This window comes from Muntiacus reevesi, chromosome 6 (assembly GCF_963930625.1).
Source record: "Muntiacus reevesi chromosome 6, mMunRee1.1, whole genome shotgun sequence".
Lineage (NCBI taxonomy): Eukaryota > Metazoa > Chordata > Mammalia > Artiodactyla > Cervidae > Muntiacus > Muntiacus reevesi.
In genome coordinates, this window is record NC_089254.1 from 111,601,060 (window position 1) to 111,626,620 (window position 25,561).

At 42.6% G+C, this 25,561-nt stretch overlaps 1 protein-coding gene across 4 annotated transcripts in view; it reads right to left on the minus strand.

Moving 5' to 3' along the window:
- Window positions 1–7,148: 7,148 nt before the first annotated feature.
- Window positions 7,149–25,561, minus strand: part of LMBR1 (limb development membrane protein 1) — a 133,953-nt gene continuing 115,540 nt past the window's right edge. For all 4 annotated transcript variants that reach the window (XM_065939572.1, XM_065939568.1, XM_065939569.1 and 1 more), the window contains 2 exons: window positions 13,585–13,746; window positions 7,149–10,468 (listed from right to left, as the gene is read on the minus strand). In XM_065939572.1, the coding sequence (XP_065795644.1) occupies window positions 10,383–10,468; window positions 13,585–13,746 (248 nt within the window). In that variant the 3' untranslated portion in view covers window positions 7,149–10,382. The remainder of the gene's footprint in view (window positions 10,469–13,584; window positions 13,747–25,561) is intronic.

A 25,561-nucleotide genomic window follows, 5' to 3' on the forward strand; every position in this document is an offset into this window, starting at 1 on the left:
TTGATTTACATGGTGGTGTGTGTAGAACCCTGAGAATATACTCAACATTAAAGAGAAAAACCACAGGCCCTAAGCGGTCACTAGTATCACTGGTCCTAAAGCCCATGCTCCCTGGCCTACCTGCAGTCTGGGCCACCACCAGAAATGTAACCTCGACCCACTGGTCTGGAGTCTCCCAGTCCTCACCAGGTGGTCTGCCGTGTGGGCCCCCGCTACCCACCAGAGAGGAAGAGGCAGTCTACACAATGGCATCCTTGCCGTTGCCTTCCCAATAGATGCCTTGGCTTAACAATGCTCCTTCCTCTTCTTTGGCTAAATCCCCCTTGTCCTGCCCCCTCCCTATAAACGAACACCTTCCACCTTGTACAACCCCTGCATGCTCCCTCTAGCCGCAGGACGAGATGCTGCCCGAATCATAAACCACCTAATCAAGCCTTCAGATCCCTGGATTTACTTGAATTTTGGTTTTGAACACTAACCACCAATGGACTGCACACCATGAGAGTGAGTTTTATGGTGTGTGGTCAGGCCCCACCCCCCAAGATGGCCATTCTCTTGCTCTCGGTCCATCCCCTGCTGGACCGGTCCTTGCCTCGCCTGCAGTCTACTCACCTACACCCCTTCCCTCTTCCTCACAGAGGCTGACCAGTAACTGCCCGCACGCCTGCCCGCCAGCCACAGCTACTGAGCATCCTAAGCTTCTGATCAGAGGGGCTCCTTCGTGTTCCTGTTTTCCTGATCCCAGCCAACCTGATGTCCCCCGTAACTGACGTCCACCCCCCGTCACTGATACTGCCCCCTGCCCCGGGGCCAAGCTGTAACTGACCCACATCCCCTGTAACTGACACACACCCCCACCCTCCACCCCGCGGCCTGAAGAGTCACTCCAGGACCTTGCTTCAGAGGTAAGATCTCTGGTCCAAAAAACCACTGAGGTCTCTGTTGCCACCGCCAGCCTCTTTCTTTAGTCCTGTGATGGGGCAGTTTACAGGGCTTGCAGGACTGTGGGGTGCAGCCTGACATGTGGTATGCAAGGTACATCTCAATGAAAGGAGTTGGGGCAAAATTCAGTAAATATTTTAAAAACTCTTAAGAGTAGGGAAGTCCTAAGTATGATAGCAAAAAATTTATGGGAAATTGTAAAGTTTAACTACTTCAAAATTTTAGATTTCCATATAGCAGAAAACAATGTGAACAAGATAAAAAAAAAACAGGAAAAATATTTATGACAACAAAAAGATTTACTACTGTAATAGATTTTATAAAAGAATAAGGATAAGAGATAGTAAAAGTGGGCTAAGTATTTTTAATAACCCATATAAGCAGAAATATAAATAGTGGACTGGTGTTGAAGCCAAACCTCCAATACTCTGGCCAACTGATGTGAAGAACTGACTCATTGGAAAACACCCTGATGCTGGCAGGAGAAGGGGACGACAGAGGGTGAGATGGTTGGAAGGCATCACTGGCCTGATGGACGTGAGTTTGAGCCAGCTCCGGGAGTTGGTGATGGACAGGGAGGCCTGGCGTGCTGCAGTCCATGGGGTCGCAGAGTCGGACACGACTGAACAACTCAACTGAACTGAAAAATTATTTTTAAAGTTCCCCCATTGGTTACTAAAAATGCAAGAAAAAACACACTTTGCCCATCAGGTTGTCACTGACTTAAAGGAAGACTGGCAAAATCCAGGGTTAGCTAAATGCACACGTCCCAGACATGCTGCTGATACGGTCTTTCTGGAAGTAGTTTGCCGTGTGCATCGTCTTTGAACCACTTTCATTTTAGGAATATGTGACATTGTGTCTTACAATAAGAATACACATATGGTCTTCCTCCATTTCTGGCACAGAGCTCTAAAGACCCTTGGGATTTCCTAAGTGATAAGAGGATAAGAGTGTCTTTTGATATTCATAACAAGTCCCTTTCAACCACACCTGGGCTTATGTGAATGAAGTGACTTTTTTATTTAATTCAAGTAAAGCTGATTCACAAAATTGTGTTTGTTACACGTGTGTAGCACAGTGATTTTGTTATTCATACGTGTGTGTGTGTGTGTGTGTGTATGCATCTACATTGTTTTCTTCCAGTTCTTTCCCATTGTATCAGTAGCTTGTCAAAAGATATTGCATATACTTCCCTGTGATATATGGTAAATCCTTGCTGTTTATCTATTCTACATACAGTAGAATGCATCTGTTAATCCCACACTCCTAATTTATCCCCACCCTTCCCTTTTGGTGACCGCCAGTCTCTTGTCTATGTCTGAACTTGCTTGTTTCATAAATAAGTTAATGTGTCCTACTCTTTGGCATCCACGTGTAAGTAGTGTCATATTTGTCTCTCTGACTGACCTCACTCAGCATGGTAGTCTCTAGGTCCATCCATGCTGCTGCAAACGGCATTATTTCATTCTTTAGGGGCTTCCCTGGTGGCTCAGATGATAAAGAATCTGCCTGCCGTGCAGGAGATCCGGGTTTGGTCCCTGGGTTGGGAAGATCCCCTGGAGGAGGGCATGGTAACCCACCCCGGTGTTCTTGCCTGGAGAACCGCAGGACAGAGGAGCCTGGGGGGCTACAGTCCGTGGGGTCGCAGAGTTGGCGATGACTGACAGTCACTTCAGCACCCCACTGTGTGTAGCACCACATCTTCTTTATCACTCCTCTGCTGATGCACACATAGGCTATCTCCATGATTGGCTATTGTAAATAGCACTGCCATGAATACTGTGATGCATGTAACTTTTCCCACTAGTTTTCTCCAACCAGCCCAGGAGTGGGATTGTTGGGCCCTACGGCAGCTCCAGCTTTTATGTCTGTTCATGGTGGCTGCCAATTCACATTCCCACCGACAGTGCAGGAGGGCTGGGGTGACTTTTGCAGACTCCCCAAGGATCGCCAGGGGAACCAACCTTGGGATTACAGCCCCACCCTCGTGACCTCTGGGGAGGGGACAGGGGCTGGAGCTGAGCTCATCACCAGCAGTCTTAATCCATCAGGCCTGTAGGGCGGAGCCCCCTCCACAGAAACCGCCGCCTGAAGGCATCCTGAGAGCTTCTGTGACCACCGGAGGCTCTGGGAGGGTCCTTTCCTTTATGGGAGGCAGGTCATCCAGTGAATGAACTGCTGCCCAGCGTCCTGCAAGCAGCTCTGGAAGGGGCTGGACTGGAGGAGGGGTCTTGGGCTCTGTTGTGGAGCGGGCTGGGCAGAACGAGACGGCTTCCGGGCTCAGGATGTGCATCTGAAGTGGGGGTGGGCAGGCAGGCAGTGAGACAGCCCCTCGCGTGTGGGGCTGCACTGAACTGTAGGACAGCCAAGCAGTTATCCAACAGAGAGAGAGCTGAAGAAATGCTGGTGAGCAAAAAACCCACACCGGCGGCCAGAAGTGAGATAGAGGGCAGAGGAAGAGATTTTCATTACCGCCTCCTAAAGGGAGCAGAGCAGTGCACTAAGGCATGTGTAGGAAGCTATTCATTAGATTTTATGGCAGTTAGAAACTGGAAATACGCTGGACACGCATCCATATGGAGCTGATTAAGATATGGTCCCCACACATCAAGAGGACTATATAGATATCCCAGGGAATGATGTAAACCTACGTGTTGGTAGGAAAAGAAGTTCATGAGCAAAGGATGTTCCATATACACATGACAGTCCGTGGTGGCACCTGGCGTGGAATCACTGCGGCAGGCACACTTACTGCAAGGTAAGCGCGCGATCAGGCAAATCAGCGGGAACATGTCAACGATCCGACGTCAGCGCCATCTTTTTGCCAGCTGAGCTGCGTGCCTTGCCGCATCGCAGTTCCCCACCCGGGGACTGAACCCAGGCAGAGAAAGTGCCACGTCCTAACCACTGGACGCCAGGGAACTCTGCACTGCCTTTTGTAGACAAAGATCTCACGTCTGTTTCAAGGACAAAGCCTCGTAAGAAAACTGTAATTAATTTAACACATCTCGACTTTTAACTTTAACCAGAAGAACATAACGAGGATTTACAGACTCAAAAATGTTTTCTTGATTAAAGTTTTTAACATAGCCTACATTGTTCCAAAGTCCTCATCACAATTTTAAGACACTACGCCTTTAAGCAACCCCAGTAGCTAAGACACTTCCGTAAGGATCAGCGAGGATGCATTTAGAAAAGCCCAGGTGGACCAGATAAACGCTGAGTGGCTTTCATGGGGGTGGTCTCAGCTGTTCCGACACAGTGACCACAGCTAACAATTTAAGGTTCACCTTAGTTCCTTATAGGCTCTGCTACAACTAACTGTGACATCATCCTACAAATGTCAAGCCATCATGAGAGAACATTTAGTAAATTATTAAAAATAACAGTTAGTACTTAAGAGCACCTAATGTCTTGGGCCCTGCGCTTCGGCAGTGGCCTGCTCAGAGGCCCGTGCACAAGGGACATGCATGCAGGAGAGAAGCCGCCCGGGTTCCGCTACACCGCGTATGCGTTCCGCGTACCGGGTTCCGCGTAGGTGGGGTGCCCACTTTCTGACTGGTGTAGCAGGTAACCATGGCTGCCGCTGCCTAACCATTTTCACAACCACGGGTCCTGCCAGTCTCACGCGTGGGGAAGCAATGCAGAATCGTGAGGAAACCGCAGCTCTGCTCAGCTCACAGTGGGGGCTCCGAGCCCAGGTCCGGGCCTGTGCTTGCCCAGAACCAGTGGCTCTGCCAAAACCCCCACAAAGGTGGAGCTCGCTGGGCCGCGGGAAACCCGCAGGGCTGAGAGCTGCGATGGGCACAGCAGAACCAACATTTTTAAGAAATTTTCCCAAACTGTTCTCTTCCTTCCAAGGTGATCAAGTCACATTCTTAAAGCCCTGACGTCTCACTCATGGTTCCTATCTGGTTCACTGTCCTCACTAAGCGCCATACAAACAGGTAACAATTTTAAACAAGTCCCTCTGTCTCAGAGGCTCTGATCTTACAAGGCTCTGTCACCTAGGACAGGGGCCCCCCTGTGGAAACAGGGGCCTTCCATCCATCGGCTGTAATCGGTCAGTAAAGGCTATCTGTGAAGCAATGTTTACAAACTGGGGAAGCGTAAGGACTCAGGAGCTCACTGGCCCAGGGTTCAAATCCTGTCTTCTGTGGGTCCTCGGGTGGGTTACTTAACGTCTCTGTGCTTTAGCTTCCTCATCAGCAAAGTGGGAATACTAACAGTACCTCGTTCCCAGGACTGTCATAAGGATTAAATGAGCTGCTGTTGTGACTCCATGGACGGCAGGCTTCCCTGTCCCTCACTGACTCCAGGAGCTTGCTCAAGCTCATGCCCACTGAGCCAGTGACGCCATCCAACCACCTCTTCCCCTGCCGCCCCTTCTCCTCCTGCCCTCAATCTTTCCTGACATCAGGGTCTTTTGCAATGAGTAGGCTGTTTGTATTAGGTGGTCAAATGTTTAAATAAACACATATAAAATGCTTAGAACAATACCTGCCGCAGGGAAGCACTACTCAAGTGCCTACTGCTATTACTGCTGCTGTTATTACGGATTTAAAGCAGTAAGTCTCTGCAAGCTATATACAATAAAATTGGTCTCATCTTAAAATCACATCTTAGATACCTACTTTCACTATCTGCATAACCTAGACAGAACTAAGTTGGCTTGAGTGTCTAAGGCCATGCCGCACTTCCGCACCTGAGACAAGAAGGCAGACAGTGTTCAAACGCTGGACTCAACACACCGGTGTTGGAAAATTCTGAACCACCCGACTGGAGTCACTAGGAGATCAACAGCCTTGGAGCAGGCAGAGGAGAGGCAGCAGCGGTACGGACCTGCGCTCACAGCCAGGGCTACACCTCGCGGGCTGTGTCCCCGGCACACGCACTCACCCTCCCGTGCCTGGGCCCGCGCTCTGAGGCGGAGGTGAGCACCTCCCCACCGCCCAGGTCTCGGGCTGCTGACAGCAAGGACGTTACGCCGACCTCCTGACGTCACCTCCCTTACTTGGAGGCCTCATGAGATGCCACGGTGAGGACTAGAAAGAGCAAAGAAGTGGATGGCTGCTGAGATGCGGTAAAGGCAGGAGGGGAGAGTGCAGGTGAGGCCAGGGAGGGACAGGCCCGGCGCTGGTGGTTAACCCCTGTCACCTCACCCTCACGCCCACTGCTGAGCCGACACAGGAGAAGTGCAGGTGTCAGGAGGCGTGAGTCAGCACGCTGGCTCCAGGGGCCCCCCAGTCCTGACAGTCCCAGTCTGTAGGCAGGCCGTTCTTTTAGAAACTGATACAGCTTTCTCCCTCAGATTCACAACCGACGAGTGGACGTCAGCCTCCCCGCATTCAGAATCCGTGGCCCTTTGGTGTCTCTGGTCCTCAGAGAAGACGCACAGCGACTGTCTCTGCCCAGCTCCCAAGACCCTGCTCGTGAGAACCAGGCTTCTTTACGCACCGGGAACAGCACACACCAAAGTCACACCCACAGTGACTGGGTCGTCTGAAGTGCCTACCTGATGACACTTGAACTTGAAAAAAACTTTCCTAATTGAGTTACACAGAACTGGAAGTTAAGTAAATTCTCTCGAAAATGAGCTCCCAGCACTACTCCTTCAACACATAAGGATCACTTCGTTTTGAAATTTATAATTCACGTTTTAGAGCCAGCAATTTCTACTGACTTTAATTACATTCATTGCAGTGCAACAAGTAATTTTCATACTCAATCTTTTTGCTTCAGTGGTATCTGAGATAATGGATTTTACCTGAACAATATTCAAAAGCCAAAACAATTCTTTGTATTCATCATTCTTTCAGCCAGGAAACGACTTAGTGGTTTGCATCTAATTAAACAAAAAACAAAAAAACCCCCAAAACAAAACGGGACAGAAAATGACAGCATGCATCACACACAGTAAAAGCAGGTACTGTTTTCTTAGATTTTTGTTTGTATGTATAGAAGTGTGTGTGCGTGTGTGTGTGTGTTACACTGTAAACTGGATTTCTTACTGTGGTCAGAAGTCTGAAAGTCACTGCTGGAGAGGCTTCTGTCAGTGAGTGAACCAGATGCGAAGGGCATTTGCCTTCCAAAGACTTTGGATTAAGCTGCCCAGACCACAGTCAGGAATGTGGCTCGGTCCTTCAGTGGAAGAAATTAGAGAAATCGTATCTAAGTAAGTCAAATAAATAACATAACGTACATGATTTCAATCATTTTAAGTTGCAAGAAACTGACCTACCAAAAACTCCCCAACAAGAAGGACAGGAAACACCCACTTCCTCCTCAGCTCACCATTCCATCAGAACAATCACTGCCCTTTGTAAGGCTGGAGTGAACGTAACCTGTACGCTTAAGTTTCAGCCATGAGGGTGTTTAAGATTAAAAAAACAAAAACACATTTGAGTACTTGTAAACCAAAATATAAAATCACTTTTTGTAAAACTTTAATTTCTGAGACATTTAGAGTCACACTAAAAGTAATCTCATAGAAACAAACAAGACTGACAATTTGTAAACAAAACACTCTGTAAACAAAAATCATTTGCCAGTGCATCCAAACACTATTTTCAAAGTAACATCATACCAGTTTTTAAAAGTGTAAATAGTACTGCATGTACCCTCATCACGAGCACTGCCTTTATACGCTAAGTACTGAACTGTGCCGACAACACAGAGAGCCACCACGGAGCACGACGTAAGCCCGTGCCGTCGGCAGACACGGCGACGCTGGGGCCACAGGGGGTCACCTGTGCCCCAGCAAAGCCGGGCAGGAGCCACCGCCCCAGGTCAGGGGTGTCTGCATCTCGGACGCACACAAGTGACAACCACCAGTGAGGTCTCGTTCTCCTCTGCGGCCCACCCCTCTGCGTGGCAGAGAAGGTGCTAAAGTGTGTGCGCACAGTCTTCACATCAAGTCTCACATTTAAAGCAGTTTCATTTTCATAGAGAATGTACACAAAGCTAAATAAATCTTAAATCTAAGAAATACCTTGGAAAATCAGTAAAGATCATTACAAATGTTGCACGTGTAAAATGTGTAACCAACATATTCAAACACCACAGAACCAATGAACGAAAGAACAGCAGTGCCCACTGCCCCTTTACATTGGTTCCCAGAAGTGAGAAAACATGAGAGGAGCGTTGAGTGAGCTAGTCAGCGACGTACCCCGCCCGCTCAGGAGCAGGGCAGTCCGGGTGTCTGACTGCGGCGCGGGGCCCTCCGGCCTGAGGCCTCGTGGGCACCCCTCCCACGGCGCTCCTGGCTGTGGGCCCGGGATCCACGTGCTGCCCCCCACCCAACCCCACCACAGGGCCACACACCAGCCTCCAGCGTGTGTCTGACAGAAGCACCTGCGATTAGAGTGAGCGCCTCACTCAGGATCGAGGTTGTCGATGTGACCGGGAATACACGGGGTATCTGTAGTCTCAACTGGTTGTCATTACGTGCAGACCAAGGATGTAACAACCTGTATTTGCTCACACAGAACACGTCTGAGACCCAAGGTTTAAAACCATCCATCTATTCCACACAGCAATGACGAAGCATCCAATGAGAGCTTAAAAAATCCATTATACATTTCACTCCTTACTGATCCAAACCTGGCCTAAGTCCTCTGATGGAAAGAAATTTTCAGATGAGCAAAGGGTTGATACAGACGTTGAAAAGTTTAATACTTTACTCAAAAATTTTCAGACATCTTACAAATACCCAGAAGCTCTTCTGGATGTGTGCCCTGAAACTGGTGTAAGTTAAAAGTGATATTCTTTTATTTAAAGGAACTTTTTTCTCTTCTCCCCTTGACCTGGTCTGCTCAAAGCAAGCAAGTTTCAGTAAAAATCAAAACCTCCAACTAATGCTTAAATAGGTATAATTACCAGTAAAATTGAAGAGCAGCCATTTTTAATAAATTTTCTCAGTATGTGGATCTTATGCTGAGAAATTCACCCATACTAGACTGCTTATATTTACTGAGGGTCATTTAGAATCACAAAATGTTCTTTTGTTTTAAACCTAAGCTGCATTTGAACAAGAGAAACTCAGAAGGAAATGCAGAGGTATAAATAAAGAAGTATACACATAGAGCTGAGATTACTTTTTCTTATAATTTTGGTTCTTAATGGAAATGTTTTATGTCAAATATATACAGCCTATTTTTCATAAATTTCTGTCCCCGAAACCTTTAAATTCAACAGTTTGAGGAAACTATTCTTTTACTTTTGTCTGAACACAGACACTACTGCCATACACACAGTGCATGTGGATACACGTATTTAGAGGCCTCACAATATGAACTGTGTGTGATGGACCCACCTCCTACTTCTGCATGCACAATTTCTGATGCTCTAACCTAGCAGAGGGTGACACAGAGTATCATGGTATAGTTTTTACTCAGAGGACTTGAAGTCAAGAACCTGTCCCCATAGTTATTTACAATTTAATAACTGAGTGAGCGTGAGGTCATGATACACTGCAAAACTGTCCCGACACCATGAATGCTGGCTGACACTGTGTGTTCTGGTGTTAAATGATCACTTTTGTAAGTCTGAGGTTTAACTTGGCATGTGCAGAAGTGACCGAAGGTGAAAGAAGGGGTTTCTACCACAGAGGATTTACGGTTCCATGATGGACACAGAAGCACAGGGAATTACGGGATTTCTGAAAAAATGTGTTAAAAAACCAAGCGCACATACAGCCTGTAAGGCAGAGGCTAAGTTACAAGTGTGTTCAACACTGGCAACCATGTTGTGAGAGGTAATGTTGAGTTATTTACACATAAACTGTCAGAAAATATGATGACGTGACACATCCCACCATAGCTTATCACACTGGACAGTAGACAGATTCCTGTGGCATTCTACCAAGGCTCAGGTTTAGAAGAGTGTTCTATTTTTCCCTTAACTCAAATTCCAGTCAATATTCGGTAACATAAGTCAGAACTATGCTTTTGTTTTTTCTTGAAGGAAGTAGAAAATGTCATTTGCAACCATCACAGTTTCAATGCAGGCACTGAAGTAACACCTATACACTTCTATTTTTTTGCAGAAACTGCCCATCTGAGGACCAAGGAAGGATGCCTTTCATGTAGGTGTCTACACTTTGAATGGACTGTATACTGAGATTTAAATGAATCCTTAGAAGCCCCGAAGTGGCCTTTTCTCACGTCCTCACAGCTGCACAGCTAACGCAAGCCAGCATGGCCCCCAGAAGATGCACCGCCCAGAGGGGCCTGCGCTTGGCTGGGAACGACAAGGTCCACACAAAGGCAAACAGAAAGGAGACGACCTGCGCCAGCCAAGCCCTCAAACTATGAAGACGGGGACACACACAGGCCCAGGCCTGACACATGGACCACGGTCAGCGGGACAGCCCCGACTGGCGGGAATGTCACGAGTGTGGGGTGCTCGGCTCTTGACTGCAGCGTGGTGCTGGGGTCTCACAGTGCTTTCTGATGCCCATTTGCAGAAGGCTTTGCTGTGTCTGAATCCCTTGGCGTATCTGATAAGTGCAGTTTATGAAGCCCTGCAGAAAGATGAAGAAAACGTGAGAACTAAGGCACTGCTGAGAGGCTGGGCACCACGCGCAGTGCTCCTGAGGAGACTGCCGCGTAGCACCCTCCCTGCAGCACGAAAGGGCTCCGTGCCCCGCCGGCAGCGCCCAGGGCCTCCGCTGAAGACAGCTGCCCAGCGGAAGCCAGGCCTCCCCTCATGCAGGAGCCGCCCCTCACCCAGCCTCCCGCAGGGCCAGCTCAGCTTCCTCCGCTGAGGGCAGAGCCCCTGCCGTCCACACAGCTCCCGCCCCGCCCCACCCTGCCCTCCACCCCGGCCCCAGCAGCAACTTCTAATGAACCTGCTCCTGCAAGCTTATCCCCATCCTCAAGTGCCCTTCTTGGGGAATAACCTGAAACAAGCATGATCCCATTTTTGTTTTAAAATACACTCATACATATACACTCAGGAAAATGCAGGGAAAAACACACTAAGACATTAAGCATGCAAGTAAAGCAACGGAAAATATTACCAAGCAGAAGGAAAGGACAAAAGAACAAATGGAACACAAACAGCACTTCACTGCAGAGTAAGAGACGACCGCTGCCTTCTAAGTCGTGCTCCTCTCCGTCTGTATCACACGGGGATTATTCACCAGTGTACCTGGTACACTGGGCACTACTGCGCCTTCACGGGCAGAAGAGTTACTAGAAATGTTTAAGGGTTTAGCTGGTATTAAAGCTCTGAGCACTTTAACAAAACGAAGCACAAAGATATTCAAGAACACATAAGCAGCACATCCATGGAAAAGATTTTCAGAGAATAACTTTTATGAGGCTCAGATATTTGTAAAAATATGCTTGGATAAGATGATTTTTCGCCCTAAAATTTCAGGTAGTTTTCTAGCTAACTTGATATGCAATTTTATACCCCTCACAAACCAACACAACATTCCAAATTTTAAAATTCCTATCACATGCATATCTTAATGGAAAAAAAGTGAAATTGAGCCTGTCTATGATGGATGAATGGGAAGGAAAAAGTAAGTCAATCAAAAACGCACACACACACACAGAGTTCTGGTTTCAGGAGTGGCCGAGCCACTCTGTGACAAAAGGCACCTACAGCTCCGGCTGGAGACAGACATGAGGAAGCGCGCTGACACAGGCCGGCTGCAGGAGGAAGTGGGCACAGCGCCCAGCCAGCAGGTGATCAACACCCTTGTGGAAACTAAGCCCCTTCCGGGTCCATTATTCTGATGAGTTACTTCTAAACCCTGGTGGAGCACAGGTTATCTATTCAGAAAAACTACAGTGTCTCTCTTCTGTAGAAATAATCACCGCCTCCAGCATCACGGCAGCTGAATTCCCAGTGGCTGCCATGTGCCAGATGCTCTATGAGAAAGACTGTGATTCTCAACCCACAGCAGCAGAGGGAGAAAGCCCTCCTGCGCCACCCGCAACACACAAAAGAAGAAAAAGAAAGGAGAGGGTTAAATTTTATGTTTTCTGATCACATTATAATTCTCAGTGAAATCACATTCACACATTACATACACTTAGTGAGGCTCTTCTTCTAGGCATCAAGCGTTGCCTCCTTAGAGCACTCCAAAGAGTAGCAGAGAACATCAGGAAAACTGCTTATTAGATGTTCTACACAAGTAACTCTTGATAACACCACTGCCTCTTATGGTCAAAGAGCCAATACAATATACACAAGCTTTACCTTAGGTTAAATTATATCTTACTACTTCAATAAAGACTTCTTTAGCAAGATGATATCCAAAACACCCAACTCAAATGCTAAATTTACTACTATTTATTCACCACCATCTCATTTTAGTGAATGATAAGTAGGAATTTATCTCAGATTATGGGTAACTAACATTGCTGATGCTACAACAGGCTAAAATATGAAATTATAACTCTAAACATCTGGCTAAGAGGACTGTTTGATTCCCACTTCATCTTTAGATTTTAATCTGACCAGCATTACAGAACCTGGGCATTAAAATCCCCAAAGTGTCTGGGGCTTCAGCTGAAATGAGACGTAACTCTCCCCTTTCTGCCCAGTATTTCAGCTGTCTGTGAAGATAAATTCACAGTAAAACAGACATGAGTAGATAATCTGAAGTCCTTTTTCCTTCCCAATGGTCATCCTTTCAACCGTCAGGACTGGACAGCGTGGTGGTGTGTAAAGCTTTACTGTGGTCTGCTAGCAGATACCGCTGTACATGCGAGCAGGACCCTGAGGACCCACCGTTACGCTGCATTCTGCAATAGCTAAGCGCCATAAAGGGACACGGAGCATGAACATCCACATGGCGTCAATTCAGGTAAATGAGCTAATGTCAGGACTTTCTAACAATAAATCACTGCCTTTTCCCTCTTTTATAAAATTGCACACCCTAAACCCAAGAAGGTTTCAAAGTAAGACAGTTTATATTGTCCTGGTATTCCCAAAATACAAAGCCTGAAATATGGTTATTACTAATGTTGAAGCAAGTGTGAAAAATATGATCATAGGTGACATCTGTACCTTTTATAGCTTAGCCAAATCTATGAGTTTTTAATACCATCTCAATGCATATGTCTCAATGCATATGACTCATGGAATACATAATAAATGCCCTCTCTCTTATTAATGCCAAACACTTAATATTTTTATTCCAAACTATTATCTGACTTATGAAGAGAACTGTAATTGTGGGTCAGCCTGAAACTTACAAAATCCAATTCTCAAAAAAAATCGTAAACTAAACAGTAGTAGGAGGCATCATGACTAGAATATAAGCCATGCACCCCAACCTCCGTCCACCGCAACCGCCCTGGTCATCACGATAGACGAGCTGCTGCTCGCTGAGCTCCCACAGTGCGTGAGGACTGCCCTGAGACCCTGACGGGGACCATGTTAGTTAGTGTTCACAACAGTTCTGAAGATGGTATTGTCACTGTTCTACAGACGAGAAAGGTGAGGCTTAATGAAGTCATCTTATACAAGAACATAACCAATAAGCAGTGGGTCAGGAATGTGACCTCGAAGGATTCACACATTTGGAAAATGAATAGGTAAAGATTTAAAATTAGCTGAAAAGTTAAAATTATTAAAAAGTAGAAGGAGAGAAAAAGCACCCATAAACCTCAGGATTACCTAGGGCCTTGAAGAGTTCTTCTCGCACAGCAGAGGTGAATTTTCTGACCAGACACAATGTGGTCACAATAGCAAAAAGCAAATTGTAGGATAACACAATATAGAAATTTCCCAGCCAATTAAACCTTCCAAAGTCTCCAAGTAGATCAAATCTAGTGATTCCTGTTAAAATAAATAAAAAAGCCCTTAATAAATCAGGTACAATATATTTATACAAATATATATTTACAAGATAAAGTATAAATCAGATCAAATTCCATGGCCTTCCTCATTTCTGTTAGTGGGAATCCTAGGTTAACACACAGTCATGATCCTGCGGCCAACCCCAGTCAGCCTAAGCAACTGTCCATGTGTCAGTCTCTGGCAGTGGTGAGCAACGAAGCTGAAACGGGTCATTCACTCAGCATTTCCCTGCATCCACAAGAAACCTGCTGTGCTGCTCCTGTGTGGAAGCTGGGTGCGGCACGCTCCCCGAAATACGAAATGAGGGTGGTGATGGAAGAGACACCTGACAAACTCTCTCCAGCCCCAACCCTGGCCCCATCTCCCTGCAGGGCCCTGCTCACACGTCACCTCCTCCAAGTGGCCACCTGTCTCCCCTACCCTGAACAGCTGACCTGACAAGGTCCTCCACCCTGTTTCTTTAAGGCACACAAGACCTGAAATGTTTCTCTTTCTTTGTGGTTCATCTAGTGCCTACTCTCCCCAGAATATAAGAACAGGGACTCTGTGGTTTTTAGCCCTATGATCCCAGAACCCAGAGCAATGCCTTGCACATACTTAAAACTTACTATATAAGAAACAAACAGAGTGGTTCCTTTCCAAGGGGAAGAAAACACACATTACATATGTGAATTGGATGCTACAGTCTTGCGGAGTAAACGGTCAAGGCTGGAATGCAGTGTAACTGCATTGTAGATGTTGGAAATGCAGTGCAGTTGCATTATATATACATCACCACTTAAATTCACCTGTCACAGGTAAAATAACAAGTCTTATTAAAAAAAAAAAAGTCTGAATAGTCATTCTGTTCAACGAGTACGTGCCCTAGGCTCAATACTTCTTGGATCAGAGTATGCATGTGGAAGGATTTTTCTGACTATTGACAAGTAAATAAATAAGTAAAACAGCATTCAAATAGTCAGTCAAGTGAGAGATGACGGGACTACTGATATTCTTTAAGGAAGAAACTAGAGAGCTATCATGGCCATATACAATTTTAACCACTAAGGACTTGTATACCCAAAATCACGCACCTTTCATTTTAAGGGTGGCCTAAGAATTTCAAGAACAACTTTTACTAAGCTCTAAGTCACCTCATCAGCTAACTTTCAAACTTAACTCTCATCCCCACTCAATACAATGCCATCACCTCCTATCTGGACAGACTCTATGAAAGCAGCTCGTGGAGACGACAGAAAAATAGCAGGTGCCAAAAAGCAGGTCTTGTGTAACCACATGTATCCAGGGCCAAAGTATCTGAATTTGAGAGACAATAATCTACAAAAGTAGTTTAAGGAAATACAAGATTAACGGAAATGTACAATAACATGCTTTTTCAATGACGGTAGAAGGGACCCAGACCCTAGCAGTATGTACAGCAGAGGTCACACCACAAGGTCATGGCAGCAACCCAGCAGCACACTTACTGAGACTCTGTCAGAAGGAACACGTGTCTAACTACAAACACTATTTTTCAAGTGAAGTGCTACTTAATTTAACCTAGGAAGTTATCGGTAAACAAGATGCAGTCCTCCCAAACACACTTCAGTGATTTCATGGCCCGGGGAACCCAGATAAGCATCTTTGATCTTTAAAGCCCAGGACTCCTGAGCACTGGGTGAGGGACACACACGTGCACATGCACGCACACACACAACTGTGCGTATCATGAAGCTCATTTATAGAGGAAGTGACAGATCACAGGATAAAAACCCTTGCCCAGATGCTCTATAGAAGTCTGATCTGGTCTCACAAATTTTTGATCATACACTACCATTAGCAAAAATAAAATTAGAGTACATATAGCCATTACATGTATATTTTATTTGTAAACTATATATGTACTACTCACTGACCTATATATTATTTTATACACAAAAGAAAGACTTTAAAAATTATAGCAATAAAAATAAATACAAGTTCTGATAGCTTCTCCACACAGGAATGACTTACTTTGTGAATTTATGCAGAAACCAACTCCACTTTGGAAACCTCTGCTACATGCTAACTAGTAATCCGGCATCACCCAGAACTTGGTATGTGTCATGCACCCCAAGAGAGGGAAGCCAGGGGCAGGAGTAGAATTCACACCATGAGACTGGAAGGTACGTTATGAACAATGGAAAGGAGCTTTCACTAGAACTTCTCAGTGGGCTCACCCTGGTATCTGGAGAGTCGGGGTCAAGACCCAGTGGGTAACACCAGGCGAAGAGCAACCCCTCTTATTAGAGGCTCTGGCCACAGACACCTCAGGTTGGCCTCAGACAGAAACCCAGAAGCCTGGTGCTGCTATGGATGCACTGAGGCTTCAGACAAAACATCAGAGATTATAGGAGCGAGTTCTAAAAGACCTTGTTGTTCAGAATTTAATGTTTTAGAAATCTAATATCAGCTAAGTACCACAAAGCTCTTCAATTCTGAAAATCTTCTAATAGACAAAAAGAAGTCTTAAATAAACACTTTTCTAAAATGAGAGGATTTTGTCACAGTAATAATTGTAAGATGTACTTTTAATTTCTTTTCCAGTTTTATTGAAATATAATTTACATATCATTGCATGTACAGCATGTTTTAACTCACATACACCATGAAATGATTATTAAGATAAGATCAGAGAACATTCATCACCTCAAACAGATACAAACTTTTAAAAGTTTCAAATTTTTTTTCCATGTAATGAAAACTCTTAGGATTTACTCCCTTAACTTTCCTATATAACACACAGCAAATAAATTTGTCATGTTGCACATTACGTCCCTAGGATTCATCTCATAACTGGACATTTGTACCTGTTGATGACCTTCATCCAATTCCCCCTCCTCTACCTCCTGCCTCTGGTAACCACAAATCTGATCTTTTTTCCTAAGAGTTTGTTTTTGAAGTATAATCAACCTAAAACACTATGTAAGTTCCTATGATGTGACACTGTGATTTGCTACTTACTTCTATACATTTCAAAATGATCACCATTTAGTTCCTGATTATATTCTCCACACTGTACATTTGAGATTCTGTGAATTTTGCAAATCTCATCTCCTGCACCTATTTCTTTCTTCCACTCTCCACCTAGCCCCGGAAACCACCTGTCTGCTCTCTGTATCTGTAACTCTAATTCTGTTTTGCTGTTTGTTCATTTGTTTTCTAGAGTTCACATGTAAGTGAAATCACACAGTATTTGTTATTCTCTGTCTGACTTATTCTATCAAGCATAACACCCTCTAGGTCTACCCATGTTGTCACAAATGGCAATATGTTAATCTTTTATGCCTGAGTAATATTCCTGTGTGTGTGTGTGCATGTGTGTATACACACGAACCACATCTCTATCCATTCATCTATTCATGGGCACTTAGGCTGCTTCCGTATCTTGGCTACTGTAAATAATGCAATCAACATAGGGGTACATAGTTATTTTCTAATTAGGGATTTCATTTTCTTCAGAAAACTACTCAGGAGTAAGACTGTTGGATCATATGGTAGATCTATTCTTAGTTTTTTAGGGAACTTCCATACTGTTCTCCACAATGGCTGCACCAATCAACATTCCCATCAACAGAGCAGGAGGGTTCCTTTCTCTCCACACTCTCCCCAGCATTTATATTTAGACTGTTTGATGATGGCCATTCTGGCCAGTATGAGGTGATGCCTCAATGCAATTCTGATGTGCATTTCTCTAATAATTAATGATGCTGAGCATCTTTTTATGTGTCTTTTGGCCATCTGTGTGTCTTCTTTGGAGAAATGTCTATTTAAATCTGCCCATTTTTGGACTGGGATGTTTGGTTTCTTGGCATTGACCCTTTGTATATTTTGAATATTAACTGCTTATCGGTTATATCATTTGCAAACATCTTTCCCATTCAGTAGGCAGCCTTTTCATCTTGTTGAGCTTCCTTCATTGTGCAAAAGCTTATTAGTTTGATGTAGTCCCATGTGCTTATTTTTGCCTCTGTTCCCCTTGCCTGAGGAAACATATCTCCCATAAATACTGCTAAGACAAATGTTAGAGAGCATACTGCCCATGTTTTCCTCTAGAAGTTTTATGACTTCAGGTCTAACATTACATCTTTAGACTGTGTTGCGTTTACTTCTGTGCATGATGTGAGAACGTGGTTCAGTCTCTTCTGCATGTAGCTGTCTAGTTTTTTACAACACCATTTTTCCTCATTGTATATTCTTGCCTCCTCTGTCATAGATTAATTGACCATAGGTGGATGAATTCATTTCTGGGCTTTCTATTCTGTTCCATTGATATATATGTCTGTTTTTGTGCCAGTACCATGCTGCTTCAATGGATGTAGTATTGTGATATAGTTTAAAATCAGGGCACACTGACCTCCAGTTTTAATCTTCTTTCTCAAAACTGTTTTGTACTTCAGTATCTTTTGTATAGTTCCACATGAAGTTTAGAATTATTTGTTCTAGTTCTGTGAAAAATGTCATTGGTATTTTGATTGTACTGAATCTGTAGATTGTCTTAGGTGGTATGGTCATTTTAACAGTGTTAATTCTTCCAATCCATGAACACTGTATTTCCCTTCATCTGTTTCTGTTGCTTTCAATTTCTTTCATCAACGTCATAGTTTTCTGAGCATGGATCTTTAATCTCCTTATTTAGATATACTCTTAGGTATTTTGCTCTTTTTGATACAATGGTAAATGGGATTATTTTTTTAATTAATTTTTCTGATAGTTTGTTTTTAGTGTAGAGATATGCAACAGATTTCTGTCTACTGATTTCTATATATTAATATTACATCCTGGAACTTTATGGAGTTCATTGATAAGCTCTAGTGGTTTTTTGGCAGTGTCTGTAGGATTCTATTAGTATATGTCACCTGAAAACAGTGCTGGTTTTACTTTTTCTCTAATTTAGGTTCCTTTTAGTTATTTTTTCTTGTCTCACTGCTGTGGCTAGGTTTTCACATAGCATGCTGAATAAAAGTGGCAGGAGTGGGCATCCTTATCTTGTTTCTAATCTTTAATGAAATGCTTTCAACTTTTCAACACTGAATATGATGTCAGTTGTGGGTTTATCATATATTGCCTTTATTATGTTGAGGTATGTTCCCTCTACCCAATTTGTGCAGACTTTTTTATCATAAATGGATGCTGAATTTTGTCAAAAGATTTTTCTGTATCTACTGAGATAATCATATGATTTGCATACTTCAAGTTGCTTAATTTGATATATCACATTGATTTGCAGATATTTAACCATCCTTGCTTGCATCCCTGGAATAAATCCCACTTGATCATAGTGTGTGATCCTTTTAATGTACTGTTGAATGTACTTTGCTAAGATTTTGTTGAGGATTTTTGAACATGCTGATTCAAGTGATATTGGACAATAATTTTTGTGTGTGATATCTTTGTCTGATTTTAATACCAGGGATACCAGGGTGGTAGTGTGCCTTCCTAAGCAATTGTTTGGAATGTTTGAAAAGGACAGGTGTTAACTCTTCTTCAAATGTTTGTTAGAATTCACCTGTGAAGCCGTCTGCTCCCGGACTTGTGTTTGTTGGGAGTTTTCATTTCTGATTCTATTTCATTACTAGTAACTACATGTTCATATTTTCTATTTCTTCCTGGTTCAGTCTTGGGAGATTACACTCCTAGGAATTTGTCCGCTTCTTCTAGGTTGTCCATCTTATTGGGGCGTACAGTTCTTCTTAGTAATCTCTTATGATCCTTTATAGTTCTGTGGTGTGGGCTGTCATGTCTTCTTTATAATTTCTGATATTTGGGCCCTCATATTTTTTCCTTAATCAGTCTGAGTAAAGGTTTATCAGTTTTGTTTATCTTTTCAAAACACCAGCTCTCAATTTCATTGATTTCTATTTTCTTTTAAGTTTCGTTTTATTCATGTTTGTTCTCATTTTTCATGACTCTTTCCTTCTACTAATTTTGTGTTCTGTTTACTCTCCTTTCTCTATAAGAGTCTTTATTTGAAAATTTTCTTGTTTCCTGAGGTAGGCCTGTATCACTATAGATGTCCCTCTTAGAACTGCTTTTCCTGAATGCCATCAATTTTGGCTCACTTTTCATTTGTCTATAGGTATTTTAAAAATTCTCCTTTGATTTCATCAGTGACCCATTGGTTGCTTAGGAACATGTGGTTTAGCCTCCATATGTTTGTGCTCTGGGAAGTTTTTTGTTTTTTTTAATACATTTTTATTTTCTCTGCAAAGGTGATTCAGAGACTTTATCTTTTGGCTACACCACACAGCGTGTGGGATCTCAAGCAGGGATCAAAACTATGCCCCCTGCAGTGGAAGCATGGATTCTTAGCCATTGGACAAACCAGGGAAGTCCCGGAGTTTTTTAAAAATTGTAGTTGCTTTCTAGTTTCAAAGCATTGCTGTTAGAAAAGATGCTTAACATGATTTCAATTTTCATAAACTTACCAAGACTTGTTTTGAGGCTTAGCATGTGATCTATTCTGGAGATTGTTCCTTGGGCCTTGAAAAGAATGTGTATTCTGCTTTTGGATGGAATAGCCTATATAAGTATATATAAATACATACACACACACACACACACAAATATATATACAGGAGGGAGGCCTGGCATGCTACAGTTCATGGGGTCACAAAGAGATGGACACAACTGGGTGACTGAATTATAAAGTCCATTTGGACTAGTGTACCTTTTTATTGATAATACCAACACTTAAGAAAAAACAGCAACACTTAAAAGTTTTAACTTAACAACTTATTGACCAGAGATGTATTAATATGTCTTTTGTTACCCAAACATTGATCAAAGTATTTCACTATTCATTTACATAACAAATAGTCAGCCACAGGCACAAATTTCTGCAAAAATAACATGTGAATAAGATGAATAACATGTTAATAAGATTTGTACAAATGTAAAACACTTCAAAATTTCTATTTCTGAGTAAAGACATAAAAGGGTACTAAGGCAGCAAATTTTAAAATACTGCTAACCATAAGATAATTTTAATTATTTAATGTTATTTAACTGTCCTTGACATGGAACAACAGACTGGTTCAAAATTGGGAAAGGAGTATGTCAAGGATATATATTGTTGCCTTGCTTATTTAACTTGTATGCAGAGTACATCATGTGAAATGCCAGGCTGGATGAAGCACAAGCTGGAATCAAGACTGCCAGGAGAAATATCAATAGCCAGATATGCAGATGACACCACCCTTATGGCAGAAAGCAAAGAGGAACTAAAGAGCCTCTTGATGAAAGTGAAAGAGGAGAGTGAAAAAGTTGGCTTAAAACTCAACATTCAAAAAATGAAGATCATGGCATCTGGTCCCATCACTTCATGGCAAGTAGATGGGGAAACAATGGAAACAGTGACAGACTTTGTTTTCGTGGGCTCTAAAATCACTGCAGATGGTGACTGCAGCCATAAAATTAAAAGATGCTTCCTCCTTGGAAGCATATTAGAGCAGAGACATTACTTTGCCAACAAAGATCTGTCTATTCAAAGCTATGGTTTTTCCAGTAGTCATGTACGGATATGAGAGTAGGACTATAAAGAAGGCTGAGCACCAAAGAATTGATGGTTTTGAATTGTGGTGCTGGAGAAGACTCTTGAGAGTCCCCTGGACTACAAGGAGTCAATCCTAAAGGAAATCAACGCTGAATATTCATCAGAAGGACTGTTGCTGAAGCTGAAACTCCAATACTTCGGCTACCTGATGCGAAGAGTTGACTCATTGGAAAAGACCCTGTTGCTGGGAAAACTGAGGGCAGGAGAAGAAGGGGACGACAGAGGATCAGATGGTGGGATAGCATCACCAACTCAATGGACATGAGTTTGAGCAAGCTACGGTAGATGGTGAATGACAGGGATGCCTGGCGTGCTGAAGTCCAAGGGGTTGCAGAGTCAGACACAACTGAGCAACTGAACAACTACAACTCTCCTAGTCAAATACTGAAAAGTTTATTTCCATTCAGAAGTTCATTTCTTTAAAAGATATACCAGGTAAGAAGCTCAGTTAGGTAAGCAGCAGCTAAGCATACAGTCACATTATCTGAATTATCTGTCAATAAAATACTCTTCACAATAAACCACGAAATCAGCTCCCTGCACTAGGATTAAACTGAAAATGTCTTATGCATAGTTCCTTGAAAAAAGATCTTTTTTTTTATCCATACCTATAAAAGAACTAAGGTACAAATCCTCACTTCAAGAAAGAGCTGATTACTCCACCTGCAATATGAGTCAAGAGAATTTACGTTTGTTAGCCCACCTGAGTCAACTTTGACTTTTAGCAAGCATATTCATGTTCCTTAACTAGCAAGAAGTTGTGAGAGAATATATAAAGCTTGACACACCAAAAGGACCATTAAAGTACCTTTCTCAATAAATCATGTTTGCTGGCATATCATACAAATGGCTGCCATGGATATCCATGGCTTTAATGAAAGACTGCCAAAAAGAGCACATACACTTTGCTATAGAAAGCAAATTTATAAATTCAATGTTCTCTGACAAAATATTGGGATTAACACATTTTCCCCTCTCTGGATTCCCATAATAGTTAGTATAAATTATTATCCTGACTAGATTTTTAAATCCCCTTCTCTAAAACCAGGCTTTTGATAAAAAATTTACCTATACAGTGTCAAAAATTAAATGTGACTTAAAGAACATAAAATAATAAAATCCATAATTAATCATGAACATCATTAATTTCAGGACTAATGTAAATAAGCTCACTATAAATTGTTTTATTTATTCACACACACAAAAAATTCTAAAACTAACAAGAGATCCCACTTTTTAGGAGTAATGGAAGACAATGTTGTTAAAGGAAAGACTTTAAATCTGACCAGTCTTACTCTGCAAACAAGTTTTCATTATAGTACATCAATTAGAAATATGTTCATGGACTTCAGAGTCCAGCCAAAGCTAAATAAAGGAGACAGTCTCTCACACTTTCATTAATCAAAAAACTGGACAAAATATATAAAATTGTGGTATTCAAGACCCTGGACATCTAGCAATGAAGGTAAATGATGCTAAAAGATGAGAAACAAGCAAAGTGGTCCTCTGTCTGCCGTAGCTCCTACCTAAGGAGGGCCTCCTGAATGCAGAGTGGAGAGGAACAGGGACAGAACCTAGCCACCTCACTGAGTTAGAGGTGCAGCAGGAGCGTGGGACAGCACGGTGGGTAGGCAGTCGCACAGAGTGGGAACCTGGGAGGCAGACAGAGGACCTCTGGAGTATTCAGCTGGGAACAGATGAACACACTGGCTTATGGAAAAACAACCAACCCAGAAATAACACAGGTGACAAAATGACTAACAAGGACATTAAAACAATTCTGTTTCTTACATTTCAGAAGTTAGAAGGTTGAGCCTGTTAAATAGAGACATAAAAGATATAAAACAGACCCAAATTAACCTTCCGCAGAGAAAAATTACAATGTTAAGGTATGACTAATACACTAGATGGAATTAATGACAGATTAGACACCGCAAAAGAAAAGATTAGTAGACTTCAAGACATTATTAACAGACACTATTCAAAATGAAACAGAAAGGAAAACAAAATGAAACAAATATATGAACATGGCACCAATGACTAAAAAAGAAAATGATTATTTCAATAGAGGAAGAAAAAGCATTTAACAAAATCCAACATCCAATCCTGATAAAAACTCCAGCTAAGCAGGACAAGAAGGGAACTTCCTCAACCTGTAAAAGGCATCTTCCAAAAAACAAAGTAACAAAAACTACAGCTAATAACAGTTAGTGGTAAAAACCAAAATGCTTTCCCACTACAGTGAGGAACAAGTCAAAAATATCTGCCCTCACCACTTCTATTCAACACTGTACTGGAGGCTCTACACAATGCAATAAACAAGAAAAGCAAGTAAAAGCATCTATATTGGAAAGGAAGAAGTAAAACGGTCTTTATTCACAGAATCATAAACATCAAAGTAAAAAATTCAATGAAACCTATAAAACAGATTTAATAGAACTAATAAGTGAACTGACCAATGCTGAAAAAGATCAATATAAAGAAATCAATTGCATTTCTATGTACTACAAATAAACTATTGGAAACTAAATTTTAAAAAAACACCATTCACAAAAACATCAAATGTGCAAAGATATAAACAAAAAGCTACAAAGGCTGGTGAGACAAATGAAGGAACTAAATAAGTACAGAGTGTTCAGGGACTGAAAGACTCAATATTGTAGAGATGTTAATCCTCTCCAACTTGTTCTATAGACTAAATACAATCCAAATCAAAATCCTAACATATTTATTTGAAAAATGACAGGCTATTTTTAAAAGTCATATAGGAATGCAAAAGGCCTTTGAATAACTAAAACCACTCTGAAAAAAAGAACAAAGCTGAAGGTCTCACAGTACCTGGTTTCAAGTCTCATCATCATTTCCACTTCAGTCACTCAGTTGTGTCCGACTCTTTGTGACCCCATAGACTGCAGAATGTAAGTGGTAAGTGGTCTGGTATTCCCATCTCTTTTAAGAATTTTCCACAGTGTTGTGATCCACACAGTCAAAGGCTTTGGAGTAGTCAATAAAGCAGAAGTAAATGTTTTTCTAGAACTCTCTTGCTTTTTCAATGATCCAGTGGATGTTGGCAATCTGATCTCTGGTTCCTCTGCCTTTTCTAAATCCAGCTTGAACATCTGGAAGTTCACAGTTCACGTACTGTTGAAGCCTGGCTTGGAGAATTTTGAGTATTACTTTACTAGTGTGTGACATAAGTACAACTGTCCGGTAGTTTGAGCATTCTTTGGCATTCCCTTTCTTTGGGATTGGAATGAAAACTGACCTTTTCCAGTCCTGTGGCCACTGCTGAGTTTTCCAAATTTGCTGGCATATTGAGTGCAGCACTTGAACAGCATCATCTTTTAGGATTTGAAATGGCTCAACTGGAATTCCATCACCTCCACTAGCTTTGTTCGCAGTGATGCTTCCTAAGACCCTCTTGACTTTGGACTCCAGGATGTCTGGTTCTAGGTGAGTGATCACACCATCACAGTTATCTGGGTCATGAAGATCTTTTTTGTACAGTTCTTCTGTGTATTTTTGCCACCTCTTCTTAATATCTTCTGTTTCTGTTAGGTCCATACCATTTCTGTCCTTTATGCAGCTCATCTTTGCATGAAATGTTCCCTTGGCATGTCTAATTTTCTTAAAGAGATCTCTAGTCTTTCCCATTCAATTGTTTTCCTCTAGTTCTTTGCACTGATCACTGAGGAAGGCTTTCTTGTCTCTCCTTGCTATTCTTTGGAACTCTGTATTCAAATGGATTTTCTCCTTTGCCTTTCGCTTTTCTTCTTTTCTCAGCTATTTGTAAGGTTTCCTCAGACAACCATTTTGCCTTTTGCATTTCTTTTTCTTGGGGATGGTCTTGATCACTGCCTCCTGTACGATGTCATGAACCTCCGTCCACAGTTCTTCAGGCACTCTATCAGATCTAATCCCTTCAATCTATTTCTCACTTCCACTGTATAATCATAAGGGATGTGATTTAGGTCATACCTGAGTGGGCTAGTGGTTTTCCCCACTTTCTTCAATTTAAATCTGAATTTTGCAACAAGGAGTTCATGATCTGAGCCACAGTCAGCTCCCGGTCTTGTTCTTGCTGACTGTATAGAGCTCCTCCATCTTCGGCTGCAAAGAATATAATCAGTCCGGTTTCAGTGTTGGCCGTCTGGTGCTGCCCATGTGCAGAGCCCTCTCTTGTGCTGCTGGGAGAGGGTGTTTACTAGACCAGTGCACTCT